General features: G+C 47.7%; 1 protein-coding gene across 2 annotated transcripts in view; it reads right to left on the reverse strand.

Annotated features, from left to right (window-relative positions):
- Positions 1–582: 582 nt before the first annotated feature.
- Positions 583–15,626, reverse strand: part of SPDYC (speedy/RINGO cell cycle regulator family member C) — a 40,957-nt gene continuing 25,913 nt past the window's right edge. Inside the window, exons 2-8 of one of the 2 annotated variants that reach the window (XM_054437522.2) lie at positions 4,639–4,763; positions 2,457–2,629; positions 1,956–2,014; positions 1,626–1,711; positions 1,352–1,523; positions 943–1,273; positions 583–774 (exon numbers count right to left, since the gene is read on the reverse strand). In XM_054437522.2, the coding sequence (XP_054293497.1) occupies positions 740–774; positions 943–1,273; positions 1,352–1,523; positions 1,626–1,711; positions 1,956–2,014; positions 2,457–2,598 (825 nt within the window). In that variant the 5' untranslated portion in view covers positions 2,599–2,629; positions 4,639–4,763 and the 3' untranslated portion in view covers positions 583–739. Of the gene's footprint in view, positions 775–942; positions 1,274–1,351; positions 1,524–1,625; positions 1,712–1,955; positions 2,015–2,456; positions 2,630–3,687; positions 3,717–4,638; positions 4,764–15,626 lie in introns of those variants that run through there. The other variant, XM_054437521.2, reaches the window with a different exon arrangement.

Raw genomic sequence — 15,626 nt, forward strand, 5'->3', positions numbered from 1 at the left:
TTGTTTCCCAATATGTTCCTGGCCTTTTTTTTTTTTTTTTTTTTTTTTTTTTTTTTTTTTTTTTTGAGACAGAGTCTCACTCTGTCTTCCAGGCTGGAGTGCAGTGGCATGATCTCAACTCGCTGTAACCTCCGCCTCCGCAGTTCAAGCAATTCTCCCACCTTGGCGTCCCGAGTAGCTGGGATTACAGGCACCTGCCACCATGCCTGGCTAATTTCTGTATTTTTAGTAGCAAAGGGGTTTCACCATGTTGGCCAGGCTGTTTTTGAACTCCTGACCTCAAGTGATCCACCTGGCTCAGCCTCCCAAAGTGCTGGGATTACAGGTGGGAGCCACCACGTTTGGCTCCCTGGCCCTCTTCTAAGGGCTGCAGATACCTCATCTCATTTAATCCCATCTAGACTGTGTAGATCTCATCATCCATGGCATGGATAGCACAGAGAGGAAACTGAGGCTCAGAATAACTAGCCACCAATGGGAAGGGGCCAAGCTGTTACACAGCCTGTGCTCACATGTTGTAACCCTGGTAGATACCCCCTCCCCACCCCAACCCTGGGTCAAGGAACCAGGCCAGGACCTAAGCACAGTTGGTGTCCTGTGGACATGAATTTATTAGAGGGGACCGGGACCAGAGTGGGCACAAGCTGCAGGCTGGGAGGAAGGGGCAGGGGTGGGAGCACAGCCAATGGTGTGTCAGTCAGTGGGCCAGCAGGTGTGCTGTTCTTCACCCTGCAGGGCTTCAGTGCCCAGGGCGTGCCGGAGGCTTTGGGAAGACTGGAGAAAGGAAAGAGTGAGGCTCAGAGAGGAAACCTGCCAAGCTCACACAGGAGGGGCAGCATGTCGATCCCAGGCCCACGGCCCTCTCTCTCATATTGTTGGTCCTCACTCCTGCCTCCCAAGCTCCCACACCAGCCCCCAGCTCCTGTCCCATCCTGCACTCACTGCGGAGGGAGTAGGTGCCTGGTTCCAGTTGCATCTGGGGAGGCAAGACGATGAGAAAGTCCCCACCCCAGGCGTTTTTGATCCTTGAGAGATAATTTTGGGAGGGAGGGCAATGACACTCCGAGGTCAGAGAAGGGCACTTGGATGACACAGGCTTAAGCAGGTGGCTGCTGCAGTGCTGGGGCAAGCCACAGGGGGAACAGTGGGGTGGCGAGAGGCCAGGGCCCCGGGGAAGGCAAACAGGGCCCTGTGGACAGACCCTCTGAACCCCACCATGGTGGGGGCGCCGGTCCCGAGTCCAAGCCCAGTGGAATGGCTCCTTTGCCATGACCTGGGAGGAGCAGAGTGGAGAGTAAGTGGGGTGGGAACCCCAGCCTTCCCCACACCCCAGGTTGCCTCCCAGCCTCACCTCCTCACAGCACTGGCGGCTCACAACAGCCCGGAAACCCATCCGTGCCCAAAGCTCATCCCTCTGGTGCAGGAATTTCCCCACTCGTAAACACCAATCTTTTCCCAGGGCCCATGGAAAAATCTCACATTTGGGTCCCTCCAGGTCCTCCTCCATGTCGTTTGCAAGGTACCTAGCCACAGAGGCACAGGGTCAAGGAGCAGAGGCCACACATCTGCCCTATCCCATCTGACACCTCCAGCAAATGCCTCCACCGCCTGCCCCCGCCACTCACAAGGCCAAGAACAGGCTGCTGTGGGTGTACTCGCTGAGCTTCAGGTGGGCGCGCTGGAAGTAGACCAGCACCATGGCCAGGAGATACTGCAGAGACAGATCGGGGTGGGGGGTTAGTTATTCTCTGAGGAGGAGGGGCTTGCACCCAGGTTCATTTGCACCCAGGGAGGTTTTGCTGTGGGGAAAGAAAGTCAGTAAAATGGTGGGAAGTGGTGTGCAAAGATGAGGGGGTAAGGGTGGAAAGTGAGTGGCTCTCCCTACCAGACCAGGGCACTCAATTCCCACCAACTCAACCTGACCCTCAAGAGACCCCCAGCCTGTACTCCCTCACCTTATCTGAAATCTGGAAGCAGGGGTCTTTGGAGAGGAATTCCTGGACAAAACTGTCCTCTGAGGGTAGAGAAGAGAAGACAGGACGCAGGTTGCCACCGCCTCCGTGGAGAAGAGTGGCATCAGAAGCTCCAAAGCCCAAGCCACCACTGAACCCTCTCTCTCTTTCTCTCTCTTTTTCTCTTTCTCTCTCTCTCTCCTTTCTCAATATAAATAGAGATGGAGTCTCACTATGTTGACCAGGCTGGTCTTGAACTCCTGGCCTGAAGTGATACTCCCATCTCAGCCTCCCAAAGTGTTGGGATTATAGGTATGAGTCACGGTGCCTGGCCCTGAATCCAGTTTCTGAGAGGACCCCCCCTCTCCCACCTGCCTAAGCTGGGATACCTGAGAGGGAGAGGGTCAGAGGCCTCAGATGTCTGTACAGGCAGGTGAGACCCCACACTTCACGTCTGCTTTCACACGCCTCACGGCCCCTCCCGTGCCAGCCCTCCAAACTCACCCAGAAGGCTGAGGAAGGCCTGGACCTCCTGGTGCTGGCGAAAACGGAGGAACCCATTGCCCCCACCTTGCCGGCTGCAGCCCCCCAGCTCTACCTGGGTGGTAACTACAGGGGAAGTGGTGGGGTCTTGGGAGTCACTCATCTCATAGGAGATGGAGATCGGGCAGGGTGACCTGTAGAGAAAGGAGGCTCAGGACTTAGCATGTACCCCTGTGACGCCCACAAATCAAGAGGGTAGTGACAGGGGCTAGGACGGTGAAGGGGTGGGTGCAGAGACTTGGGGGCTCAGAACAGAAGGCAGCCGGGATGCAACAAGAGTGGGGAGGCCAGAAAAGAAGCAAAGAGTTGCTATAGGCTGCGGCACCCTCACCCTCCTCCTGGCACCCCAGGACAGGCCAGAGTAACAGCAGCAACAAGCACCGCTGAGGGCTTCCTAAGTGCCTGGGGCTGTGCTTAAGGGCCTTATCTTATTCCATCCTGGTAAGGAGGTAAGTTTAACTCGGACCCATCTTCAAACGAGGAAACTGAAGCTGAGGCCTAACAGCCGGTTAAAAGTGAAGCCCTTGGTCTCCAAAACCCCAAGAGGTTTTTTAGTTTTTGTTTGTTTGTTTGTTTTAAGACAGAGTCTCTCTCTGTCGCCCAGGCTGGAGTGCAGTGGCGCGATCTCGGCTCACTGCAACTTCCGCCTCCCGGGTTCAAGTGATTCTCCAGCCTGAGCCTCCCGAGTAGCTGGGATTACAGGCATGCGCCATGCCACCACGCCCGGCTAATTTTTTGTATTTTTTGGTAGAGACAGTGTTTCACCGTGTTGGCCAGGCTGGTCTCACACTCCTGACCTCCCAAAGTGCTGGGATTGCAGGCGTGAGCCACTGCGCCTAGCCAAAAAAAAGAAAAAAACCCCAAGAGTTTAACTGCTCCTCCAGGCCCCAACTCACAACCACCTCCGACCCCTCACCAAAGCAGAGTTGAAAGGGCCACTGATCCCTTACACCGAGGGGAAACTGAGGCCCTCAGGGAGGAATGAAATTAGAGAAATACCTGGATTTAGAGCAAGTTGATGGAGCCACTTCAAACATTTCAAGCTCCTGTCCTAAACCCACCCTCATCCCGGAGAGAGAGAAGCCAACCACGGGGCTGAGGAGAACGTGGGGTCGACCACCCCGGGGCCAATCTAGGCCCCTCCATCTAGGCGCCCACAAGCAACCCAGCCTCCTACTGGAGAGAGCCTTACCTGAGCTCAGGAATGGCCCAGAACATAACACCCACGCTGCGAGTGCGCTTATATAGCCTGAGGGCCGCCCTGCCCAACGCAGCCCGTCCACCAATCAGAGCCTTCCTGGGGGGCGGGGCTTGGCCTTCACCGCCTGCCTCTGCCTGTGAGCCCGGTCGGCACCCAGCTGTGGCTCCCCAGGGTTTGAAAGCCTCTCCAAAGCTTCATCAACTACAAGAGGGGTGAAGGCAGGCCAGCTGGACCCCAGGGCCTGAGGCCCCATAGGACGGGCAGGGCGCTAGGATCCCTGTTCCCCTCTTGACAAATGCAGCGCCAAGGTGCTGAGCCGGGATATGAGGCCTGGACTGCGAGGGCCTGGTGGGCGAGTTTTTTTTCACTGATTGTGCCTTGCTGGGGCAGGGTCTCTGGCTCTCTATGGGTGTCTCTGAATCTCCTGGCCTCCCTGAGTCTCTAGGTTTCACTGAGGCCCCCTGAGTCTCTCTTTTGTTTCTTATTTTTCCCCTCTCAACACAGAACAAGCTGCCTGGGTCTCAGTGGGCCTCTGAGTCTCTGTTTCTTGTTGCCTCTTGTGTCTGGATGTCTGTGGATCTCTGGGTCCTTTGTTCTCTCTGATCTCTGGGTCTCTGGTCTATCTGCGTTTCATGGTCTCCCCCAGGCCGCCTCCCAGGGTCCCCGAGGCCGTGAAGGCCTTTCTAGACCAGCTGGTCCGCATCAGGCCACCCTGTTTGTGTGTGTGCACGCATTTGAAGTCGGCCTCCCCTGGAAAGGAAGTAGTGAATGGGGCAGCCTACATAGCCGGTCCCCTAAACACCTACTGCTGCCTACTGAGGAGTCTGTGATGGAATCAGCTCACGTGTTCCTCACAGCAAGCCCATGAAGTTAATGAGAATGATGAAAAGCCTCATTTTATCAATGAACAAACAACTAACACACAGAGTTTGGGTTGCTCACCGACAGTCTGAGTAACTTCCTGCCAGCCACTCAGCTGGTAAGTGGAGATAGAGTTCCGGCCTGGCTGCTGGGCCCACACGCTGGGTAGCCTGGCTGTGTGGTCTACGGCTGTTCCTGGACACAGCCTGCACAGAGAAGGTGTTCCATGAAACCTAATGAATCTCCTAGACCAGCTGTGTTTTCAACTGTTCTCCTCTCCCCCCAGTAATTAAGGTTAGAGATCAGGAAGGGTACCAAAAAAAGCCTGGGAGCGGGCTAGTCACTTTAACCTTGGGAGGGCGTTCAGGCTCATTTCCTTCAGTGCCACCCCTGGAGATCTGACACCGATCTCCCACACTGGGGAGAATATCTGTTTTTAATTTTTTTTTTTTTTTTTTTTTCAGACGGAGTTTCGCTCTGTTGCCCAGGCCGGAGTGCAGTGGCCCAATCCCGGCTCCCTGCAACTTCCGCCTCCAGGGCTCAAGCAATTCTCCTGCCTCAGCCTCCCGAGTAGCTGGGACTACAGGCATGTGCCGCCATGCCTGGCTATTTTTTTGTTTTGTTTTGTTCTCTTGACCTCATGATCCACCCGCCTTGGCCTCCCAGAGTGCTGGGATTACAGGCATGAGCCACCATGCCCAGCCTCTCTCTTTCACTTTTAAGAATCCCGTGATTCATTGGGCTCTTCAATCTGCCCAGATAATCTCCCCATCTCAAGATCCTTAACTTGGCTGGGAGAGGTGGCTCACCCCTGTAATCCCAGCATTGTGGGAGGCAGAGGCGAGCAGATCACCTGAGGTCAGGAGTTCAAGACCAGCCTGGTAAACATGGCAAAACCCCTCCTCTACTAAAAATACAAAAATTAGCGGGGCATGGTGGTGCATGCCTATAATCCTAACTACTCGGGAGGCTGAGGCAGGAGAATTGCTTGAGCCTGGGGGGTGGAGGTTGCAGTGAGCTGAGATCGTGCCATTGCACTCCAGTCTGTGCCATAGAGCAAGACTTGGTCTCAAAAAAGATCCTTAACTTAATCACATCTGCAAAGTCTTTTTTGCCATGTGAAATAACATATTCTCAGGTCTGGGAAGTGAAATGTAGCCATCTTTGGGAGTCCATTATTCTGTCTGCTACAATTATCACAGCAAAATTTATTCTATGCTAACTAATATACTATTTATAAAATGTATATTCATGTAAATGTATAAATAATTTATAAAATCATATATTAACATTGCATGCTATAAAGGATATACATAAAAGGATATAAAAGAATACACATAAAACGTAATAACATACTGCTAGCTCAAAAAAAATATATATGGCGAGGTCCATTGGCTCACGCCTATAATCTCAGCACTTTTTGGAGGCCAAGACAGGAGGATCATTTGAGTTCAGGAGTTAGAGACTAACCTGGGCAATACATCAAGGCCCCATCTCTACCAAAACTAAACTAGCCTGGCGTGGTGGCACGTGCCTGCAGTCCTAACTACTCAAGAGGCTGAGGTGGGAGGATCACTTGAGCCCAGGAGTGCAAGGCTGCAGTGAGCTATTATCATGCCACTCTACCCAGCCTGGGTGACACAGCAAGACCCTGTCTCTAAAACATGAATAAATAAATAAATAAGAATATTAAAAATTTGAAAATATAAAGATAGAAAAAATAATATGCAATTACTAAAAGAAAGCTGGGATAACTACACTAATATATTAAAACAACTTTAGGCCGGGCGCGGTGGCTTATGCCTGTAATCCCAGCACGTTGGGAGGCTGAGGCAGGGAGATCATTTGAGGTCAGGAGTTCAAGACCAGCCTGGCCAACATGGTGAAATCCCATTTCTACTAAAAATACAAAAATTAGGTGGGTGGTAGTGGCGAATGCCTGTAATCCCAGCTACTTGGGAGGCTGTGGCAGGAGAATCGCTTGAGCCTGGAAGGCAGAGGTTGCGGTGAGCCAAGATTGCACCACTGCACTCCAGCCTGGGTGACAGAGTGAGACCTTGTCTCAAAAAAAACAAAAAACAAACAAAACAAAACAAAAAAACCCCACAACTTTGGGCAAAAAGCATAACTAGAGAGAAAGAGAGTTTACGTAGTGATTTTAAAAATATATAGCCAGATGTGGTGGTGTGCACCTGTAGTGCCGGCCTGGACAACATAGGGAGACCCTGTTGGAAAGAAGAGGAGGGGAAGGAGGGGAGGGAAAATAAAGGAAAGGAAAGAGAAAGGAAAAGAAAAATAAAAGGAAAAAGGAAAGGGAAGAAAGAAAGAAGGGAGGGAGGGAAGGAAGGAAGAAAAAAATATGTATATAATTACCTAACCAGAATCCAGGTAAAGAAAAAAATATATGTGTAGTAATATGTTTACTCCTAAAAATAAAGTCAATAAGCAAGAAACCGCGTTTGTGTGTGTCTGTGTGTGTGTGTGTGTAAAATCAACAGAACCACACGGAAAAACAAATCACAATCATAACTAGATCTGATGGCACATCCAAGGCAAAAAAGTTAGCAAAGCAGTAAAAGATATGAAGAATATGATGAACAAATTTGACCTAGTGGACAATAAGGTAGCACTACACCCAACAAAGGCAGAAAAGCACGCACAGAACATCTTCCTAAAAATTAATCAAATGTACCCGGGCGAGGTGGCTCACGCCCATAATCCCAGCACTTTGGGAGGCCGAGGCAGGCGGATCACAAGGTCAGGAGTTAGCGACCAGTCTGGCCAACATAGTGAAACCCCGTTTCTACTAAAAATACAAAAAACCGGGTGTGGTGGCGGGCGCCTGTAGTCCCAACTACTCAGGTGGCTGAGGCAGGAGAATGGCGTGAACCCTGGAGGCGGAGGTTGCAGTGAGCCAAGGTCGCGCCACTGCTCCAGCCTGGGTAACAGAGCAAGACTCCATCTCAAAAAAAAAGAAAGAAAAGGAAAAAGAAAGAAAGAAAATATTGTCTGTCAAAGTTGGAGGACACAACTAGTAATTCTTAGAGAGGAATTTATGACCTCAAACGCGCGTGTTAGAAAATAAGAAAAGCTGTAACGCTGACGAACTGAACTCCATCTTAAAAAGTCACAAGAGAGCCGGGGGGACTTCCGGGTCCTGAGGCACAAGGGGCTGCCTGGGTCCCCATCCGCCAACTTTTGCTCTCCACACAGCTCCAGGCAACAAGAAAAGAAAAATAAAACGCTGCCAAAACCACAGCGTCAGCATAACTTGAAAGCAGAGAAGGTCCAAACTTCAAGATAACTGTAAATAAAAAGAAAGCGACCAAATCCCCGCACGCCGTCGTGCGCTGCCGCGTCTCCCAGGCACGAGGCTTTGTGCCAAGAAAAGCTGGGAAAGGAGGGGAGAAAGGAGTGGCCGGGCTGGGGTTGGTCGAGAGCCACCATCAGAAAGACTGCGACATTCTAAAATCTGAAAATACAAAGAAGACGTCCTGGGAAGTCAGAGCTCAGACCTCAGGGAAGGGGCTTACAAGTATGTGCGATAGGAAGGGGAGGTCGTTAAAGTCCATTGATTCAGCGGGAGGGGTGAAAAAAAAAAAAAAGGCTAAAACGGGCCAGAAGCATCCGTGAGCAATTGAGTAAGTGAAGTGGGAAAATGCAGAAGGGAGAAATTGAGGGTCCGAAGAGAATCAAGCAATGGGAGAACACAAAACCCTACCCACCCCCACACCGAAACAAACAAATAAAAAGCTTCTAAAGCATCTGAACTTTGCTATATTGACCTAACAGTGTGCTATTGAGTTAGGAATCTTGTAAACCATCCAATACCACAAAAACGAATAGAAAGAAGATGAATAGCTCCGTATGGAGCTGATATTTTAAAAAATCTGAAAACAAAATAACACACATCAACTAAGAAAAATTCCCCTGGAAAAAAAAACCCATGTTTCTAAAGAAACAAAATATTTACAAAAAATGATCATATCTTAGGTCACAAAGAAATCATCAGTACATTTTTAAAAAGTAGAAATATACAAACAATATTCTCTGAGCACAGTGTAATAAAATGAGACATCTTTATTAATATTATTATTATTATTTTTGAGACGCAGTCTCTCTCTGTCGCCAGGCTGGAGTGCAGTGGTGCAATCTTGGCTCACTGCAACATCCGCCTCCAGGATTCAAGCGATCCTCCTGCCGCAGCCTCCCGAGTAGCTGGGACTACAGGTGGGTGCCACCACGCCCAGCTAATTTTTTGTATTTTTAGTAGAGATGGGATTTCACCATGTTGGCCAGGATGGTCTCGATCTCTTGACCTTGTGATCCACCTGCCTCGGCCTCCCAAAGTGCTGGCTTTACAGGCGTGAGCCACCATGCCCGGCGAAAATTATTATTATTAACAAAGACAAACACAGCCTGGCACAGTGGCTCACACCTGCAATCCCAGCACTTTGAGATGCCAAGGTCGGAGAATTGTTTGAGCCCAGAAGTTCAAGACCAGCCTAGGCAACATAGAGAGACCCTGTCTCTATAAAACAAAACAAAACACACACACACACACACACACACACACACACACACACACACACACACACCAAAAAACCTAGCTGGGCATGGTGGATCACTTGAGCCTGAGAGGCAGAGGTTGCAGTGAGCCATGTTCGGGACACTGCACTCCAGCCTGGGCAACAGAGCAAGAATCTGTCTTGAAAAAGAAAAAGACAAACCACTAGTTACCTTGTTTCAGGAGGAGAAAAAAGGAGAAAGACAAATACAACAAATACAAGACAAAGGGGAGGGAACCATGGGAACAAGACATTTAAAACAAATTTAATACCAATTTCCAGAATGGTGGTATAAGGAGCTCAGCAGACCCGTTCCCCAACAAAACAAGCATTTAACTAGAAAAATTTATTTGTTTATTTATGTTTGAGACCGAGTCTCGCTCTGTCGCCAGGCTGGAGTGCAATGGCGCAATCTCGGCTCACTGCAACCTCCGACTCCCGGGTTCAAGCGAGTCTCCTGCCTCAGCCTTCGGAGTGGCTGGGATTACAGGCATGTGCCACCACACCCAGCTAATTTTTGTATTTTTTTAGTAGAGACAGGGTTTCACCATACTGGCCAGGCTGGTCTCGAACTCCTGACCTCATGATCCGCCTGCCTCGGCCTCCCAAAGTGCTGGGATTACAGGTGTGAGCCCCCCCGCGCCCGGCCTGAAAAATTTATTTTAAGAACCCAATCATTTCAAATCTGTAAATTATCCTAAAGGCACATACAGCAAATGGGGAAGCATATTCTCTGACTGAACATGAGCAAAAACATAAACTCACTGAAGTGCAGTAGCCAGTCTGCGGGCCACATATGTATCTACTAGTAAAGAGAAAAATCTGGAACTTAAGCACACACTTTGACCAATAAGTGGTTTATGGTCACTTTGACCATAAGTGAGTTGTGCTGACCGGGGGTGACCCCTAGAGAGCGAAGCTAAAATATATATATATTTTTTTTGAGACAGGGTATTGCTATGTCACCCAGGCTGGAGTGCAATGACATGATTATAGCTCTCTGCTACCTTGAACTCTTAGGCTCAAGCTATCCTCCTGCTTCAACCCAAAAAATGCTGGGATTACAAGCATCAGCCACCAGGCCCAGTTGCTAGATTTTTTTTAAAGAAAAAAAATCAGAAAACAGACATTCTAGGCTACACACTGCAAGGAAAATACAATTCACAAAGTTAATTCAGCCAAGTCACTAAACAAAAAAAGAAACAGCCAACCAAACAGTAACAACATTGACTCCTAAGAGAGGGCTGGCATCCAGAGTTTCTACAGTGTATTATCTAAAATGTACATTTTGGCCCGGAGAGGTGGCTCTCGCCTGTAATCCCAGTACTTTGAGAGGCCAAGGGGGGCAGATCACCCAAGGTCAGGAGTTTGAGACCAGTCTGGCCAATATGGTGAAACCCTGTCTCTACTAAAAATACAACAATTAGCTGGGAGTGGTGGTGCACGCCTGTAATCCCAGCTACTTGGGAGGCTCAGGCAGGAGAATCCCTTGACCCCAGGAGGCGGAGGTTGCAGTGAGCCAAGATCATGCCACAGCACTCTAGCCTGGCAACAGAGAGACTCTGTCTCAAAAAACAAACAAACAAAAAAAGTACATTGTAATAAAAACATTAGGTTCATTTAAGTATATGTTTTTAAATGCACTCCCATGTTTATTGCACTACGATTCACAATAGCCAAAATATGGGATCAACCTAAGTGTCCACCAATGGATAAATGGGTAAAGAAAATGTGGTATATATACACAATGGAATATTGTTCAGCCATAAAAGGAACAAAATTCTGTCATTCTCAACAACATGGATGAAACTGGATAAAAGTACACATTATTTGTTTATTTATTTATTTATTTTTTGAGAGGGGGGTCTCATTCTGTTGCCCAGGCTGGAGTGCAGTGGCACGATCTCAGCTCGCTGCAACCTCCGCCTCCCAGGTTCAAGCGATTCTCCTGCCTCAGCCTCCTGAGTAGCTGGGATTACAGGCATGTGCCACCACACCTGGCTAATTTTTTTGTATTTTTACTAGAAACGGGGTTTCACCATGTTTACCAGGCTGGTCTCGAACTCTTGACCTCAGGTGATCCACCTGCCTCGGCCTCCCAAAGTGCTGGGATTACAGGCGTGTGCCACCACGCTCGGCCTAAAAGTACATTTTTTCAACAAAAAGTATGACATGCAAACAAAAAGGAAAGTCTGGTCCATCCACAGGAAAAGAAAAAGCAGCCATAGACATTGCTTTTGAACGGGCCCAGATATTGGACTTAGCACACAATGCCTTCACAGCAGCCATTACAAATATGTTCACAGAAAAGTGACAAGAGGAAATAAGTAAACAAATAAATACATTATTCTAAGAGTTTTATAGTTTTAGTTCTTACATTTTAGGTCTATGATCTATTTTGAGATTGGTTTGGTTGTGTTTTTTGCATTGTGTGAGGTAGGTGGCTAACTTCATTCTTTTGCCTGTGAATATCCAGTTGTCCTACTATTCTTTCCCCATTAAAAGGTCTTGGCACCCTTACAGAAAATCAGTTAACCAGAAATGTATAGGTTTATTTCTGGACTCTCAATTCTATTCTATTCATCTATTTGTCTATCATGCCAGTAGCACATAGTCTTAATTATTGTAGCTTTGTAGTAAGTTTAAAATTGGAGGCCAGGCGTGGTGGCTCACGCCTGTAATTCCAGCACTTTAAGAGACTGAGGCAGGCACTTGAGGTAAGGCATTTGAGCCTGGCCAACACGGTGAAACCCCATCTCTACAAAAAATACAAAAATCAGCTTGGTGTGTTGGCGCACGCCTGTAATCCCTGCTTCTTGGGAGGCTGAGGCAGGAGAATCTCTTGAACCCAGCAGTCAGAGGCTGCAGTGAACGGAGATCATGCCACTGCACTCCAGCCTGGGCGACAGAGTGAGGCTCCATCTCAAATAAAGAAAAAATAAATAAATAAAATAGGGAAACGTGAAGGCTGTCAGACTGAAGACCCTGATGATGTTACAGTTCAAGTTCAAAGGCCTCTGCTGGCAGAATTCTCTCTTGCTTGGAGGAGGTCTTTTTTTTCTTTTCTTTTCTTTTTTTTTTGAGATGGAGTCTCGCTCTGTCACCAGGCTGGAGTGCAGTGGCGTAATCTCGGCTCACGGCAACCCCCGACTCCCAGGTTCAAGAGGTTCTCCTGCCTCAGCCTCTGGAGTAGCTGGGATTACAGGTACGCGCCACCATGCCCAGCTAATTTTTGTATTTTTTTAGTAGAGACGGGTTTCACTATGTTGGCCAGGATGGTCTCAATCTCCTGACCTCATGATCTGCCCGCCTTGGCCTCCCAAAGTGCTGGGATTACAGGCGTGAGCCACCGCACCCAACTGAGGTCAGTCTTTTGTTCTATTCAGAACCTCATCTGATTGAACAAGGTCCTCCAACATTATGGAAGGCAATCTGCTTTACTCAAAGTCACTCTTATCCAAAACCGCCATCACTAAAGCATACAGAATAATGTTTGACCACAAATGTGGGCACTGTGGCCCAGCCAAATAAACACACAAAATTAATCATCAAAATAACTTATGATTTTCACCACTGAATAATATCCTATTGTATGGATATACCACAGTTTTATTATCCACTCTTCTACTGAAGGACATTTTGGTTGCTTCCTGTTTGGGGAGAGTATGAAAAAGCTATTATACATATTTGTGCAGGGATTTGGAGGTAAACATAAGTTTTCAACTCAATTAGATAAATACCTACGAATTTTCAACTCAATTGGGTAAATATCTACGATCTAGCAATTGCTGGATCATATGGTTATAATCTATTTCATGTCGTATGAAGCTGCCAAATCGTCTTGCAAAGTGATTGTACAATTTTGCATTTTCACCAGCAATGAATGAAGGTTGCTGTTGCTCCACATCCTCATCAGCACTTGGTGTTGCCAGTATTTTGCATTTTAACTGTTTTGATAGATGTGCAGTGGTACCTCACTGTTGCTTTAATTTGCAGTTCCCTAATGGCATATAACATTGAGCATCTTCTCATATGCTTTCTCATTTTTATTTGATATTTCTCCAAATATTTCTCTGCCTTCCTCTCTCTCTTCATACCTTCTGTTACTCCAACAGCCAACAGCCATGTAAATGAGCCGCCTGGGAAGGGGATCCTCCAGCCCCACATAAGCCCTCAGAAGACGGTAGCCCTGGCCAGAGACAAAAAGCAAACACCCTGGAAGATTGATCCTGTGTCTCCTTGGATGATGTGGGAACTGTTGATAACATCCAGCCCAGGAGTTTACCTGAGGGCTAAACCAGGTGACGTCTGGCAGATAAAACTCTTGTTTTGTAAACTCGGGAAACTTCTCATTCATACCTTTATTGTTGTGTGGAGTGAAAACATATGAAGATATGAATTTGGAAGAGCTAGAGGATCATGTAGACGAATTTAATGAGGAGAATGAACATGCCATTGAAATGTACAGACAGCAGAGACTGGCTGAGTGGAAAGCAACTAAACTGAATAATAAATTTGGAGAAGTTTTGGTGATCTCAGGAAAGGATTATGTTCAAGAAGTTACCTACTGGCTGGGCACGGTGGCTCACACCTGTAATCCTAGCATTTTAGGAAGCTGAGGCAGGTGGATCACCTGAGGTCGGGAGTTCAAGACTAGCCTGGCCAACATGGCAAAACCCCGTCTCTACTAAAAATACAAAAATTAGACAGGCATGGTGGCGCATGCCTGTAAGCCCAGCTACTCAGGAGGCTGAGGCAGGAGAATCACTTGAAGCTGGGAGGCGGAGGTTGCGGTGAGCTGAGATCACGCCATTGCACTTCAGCCTGGGCAACAAGAGCGAAACTCCGTCTCAAAACAAACAAACAAACAAACAAAAAATTAGCCAGGCGTCGTAGTGCTCGCCTGTAATCCTAGCTACTGGGGAAGCTGAGGCATGAGAATTGCTTGAACCTGGGAGGCGGAGGTTGCAGTGAGCCGAGATTGCACCACTGCACTCCAGCCTGGGCAACAGAGCAAGACTCAGTCAAAAAAAAAAAAAAAAATCCCATTCTGTAATAAAAGGAATCTAGACTCTTTGGAGAAATAGTTCATTTCAGGGCTGGGGCAGAGATAATACGAGATGAGTCTGGAACATCATGTAGTGACAGAAAGTAAGGAAGTACTCACAAAGTCATAGGGACACTTCAAAAGGACACAAGAGTCAACTTGAAGGAGCTCCCAAGGGCCAAATCTGGGATAATTTGAGCAACAAAATAAGTAATGATAGCAATAAATTATTACCCACAGGATAAAATAACTATCCATGAGTTTATACTGATATACGTAAATAACTGAGAGAGAAGTGACAACTCCTCTGTACAGTAGAATTCCAATAAATAAATGTAGGAGAAGTAATGGAAATAGAAAATCACCACTAGTAATGGAAATAGAAAATCACCACTAGACAAACACCGCAGTAATAATTGTTGCAAGCCCCAATCATTCATTGGTGGATGCTAAAATTAGTGGGTGAAAGTATGATGCGAAAGAAGATATTTGCATACACTCAAGGTGCACCTCAAAACGTTTACTAATCACAAAGGGTGCTATGGTTTGAATGTTTATGTTTCTGTCCCCTCCAAAATTCATGTTGAAACTAATTGCCAATGTGATAGTATCAAGATGTGGGGCCTTTTTTTTTTTTTTTTTTTTTTTTTTGAGACAGGGTCTTGCTCTGTCGTCCAGGCTGGAGTGAAGTGGAGCAATCTCGGCTTACTGCAACCTCCGCGTCCTGGGATCAAGAGATCCTCCCATCTCAGCCTCCCAAGTAGCTGGGACCACAGGCGCCTGCCACCATGCACGGCTAATGGGATAAACCTCTTAGAAAAGAGGCTTCATGCGTTGTTCTGCCCCTTTTTTTCGCCCTTCAGTTCCTCTGCTTTGTGAGGACACAGAGTTTGTCCCCTTTGGAGAATGCAGTAACAAGGTGCCATCTTAGAAGCACAGAGCAGCCCTCACCAGAAACCAAACATGCCTCCAGCTTCCAGAACTATGACAAATAAGTTTCTATTGCTGCCGGGCACAGTGGCTCACGCCTGTAATCCCAGCACTTTGGGAGGCCGAAGCAGGCGGATTATGAGGTCAGGAGTTCGAGAGCAGACTGGCCAACACGGTGAAACCCCGTCTCTACTAAAAATACAAAAATTAGCCGGGTGTAGTGGCACGTGCCTGTAATCCCAGCTACTTGGGAGGCTGAGGCAGGAGAATCGCTTGAACCCAGGAAGTGGAGATTGCAGTGAGCTGAGACTGTGCCATTGCACTCCAGCCTGGGCAACAAGAGCAAAACTCCATCTCAAAAAAAAAAAAAAAAAAAAAAAGCTTCTATTGTTTATAAATGACCCAACCTTGGGTATTTTGTTATAGCAGCAGAAACAGACTAAAATAAAGGGGAAAAGAGTAAATTGACAGTGGAGAAGCCTGGGAGACACCACATGATCAAAGTTACTATCACCAGTATTAGA

Source organism: Pongo pygmaeus, chromosome 9 (assembly GCF_028885625.2).
Source record: "Pongo pygmaeus isolate AG05252 chromosome 9, NHGRI_mPonPyg2-v2.0_pri, whole genome shotgun sequence".
Taxonomy (NCBI): Eukaryota; Metazoa; Chordata; class Mammalia; order Primates; family Hominidae; genus Pongo; species Pongo pygmaeus.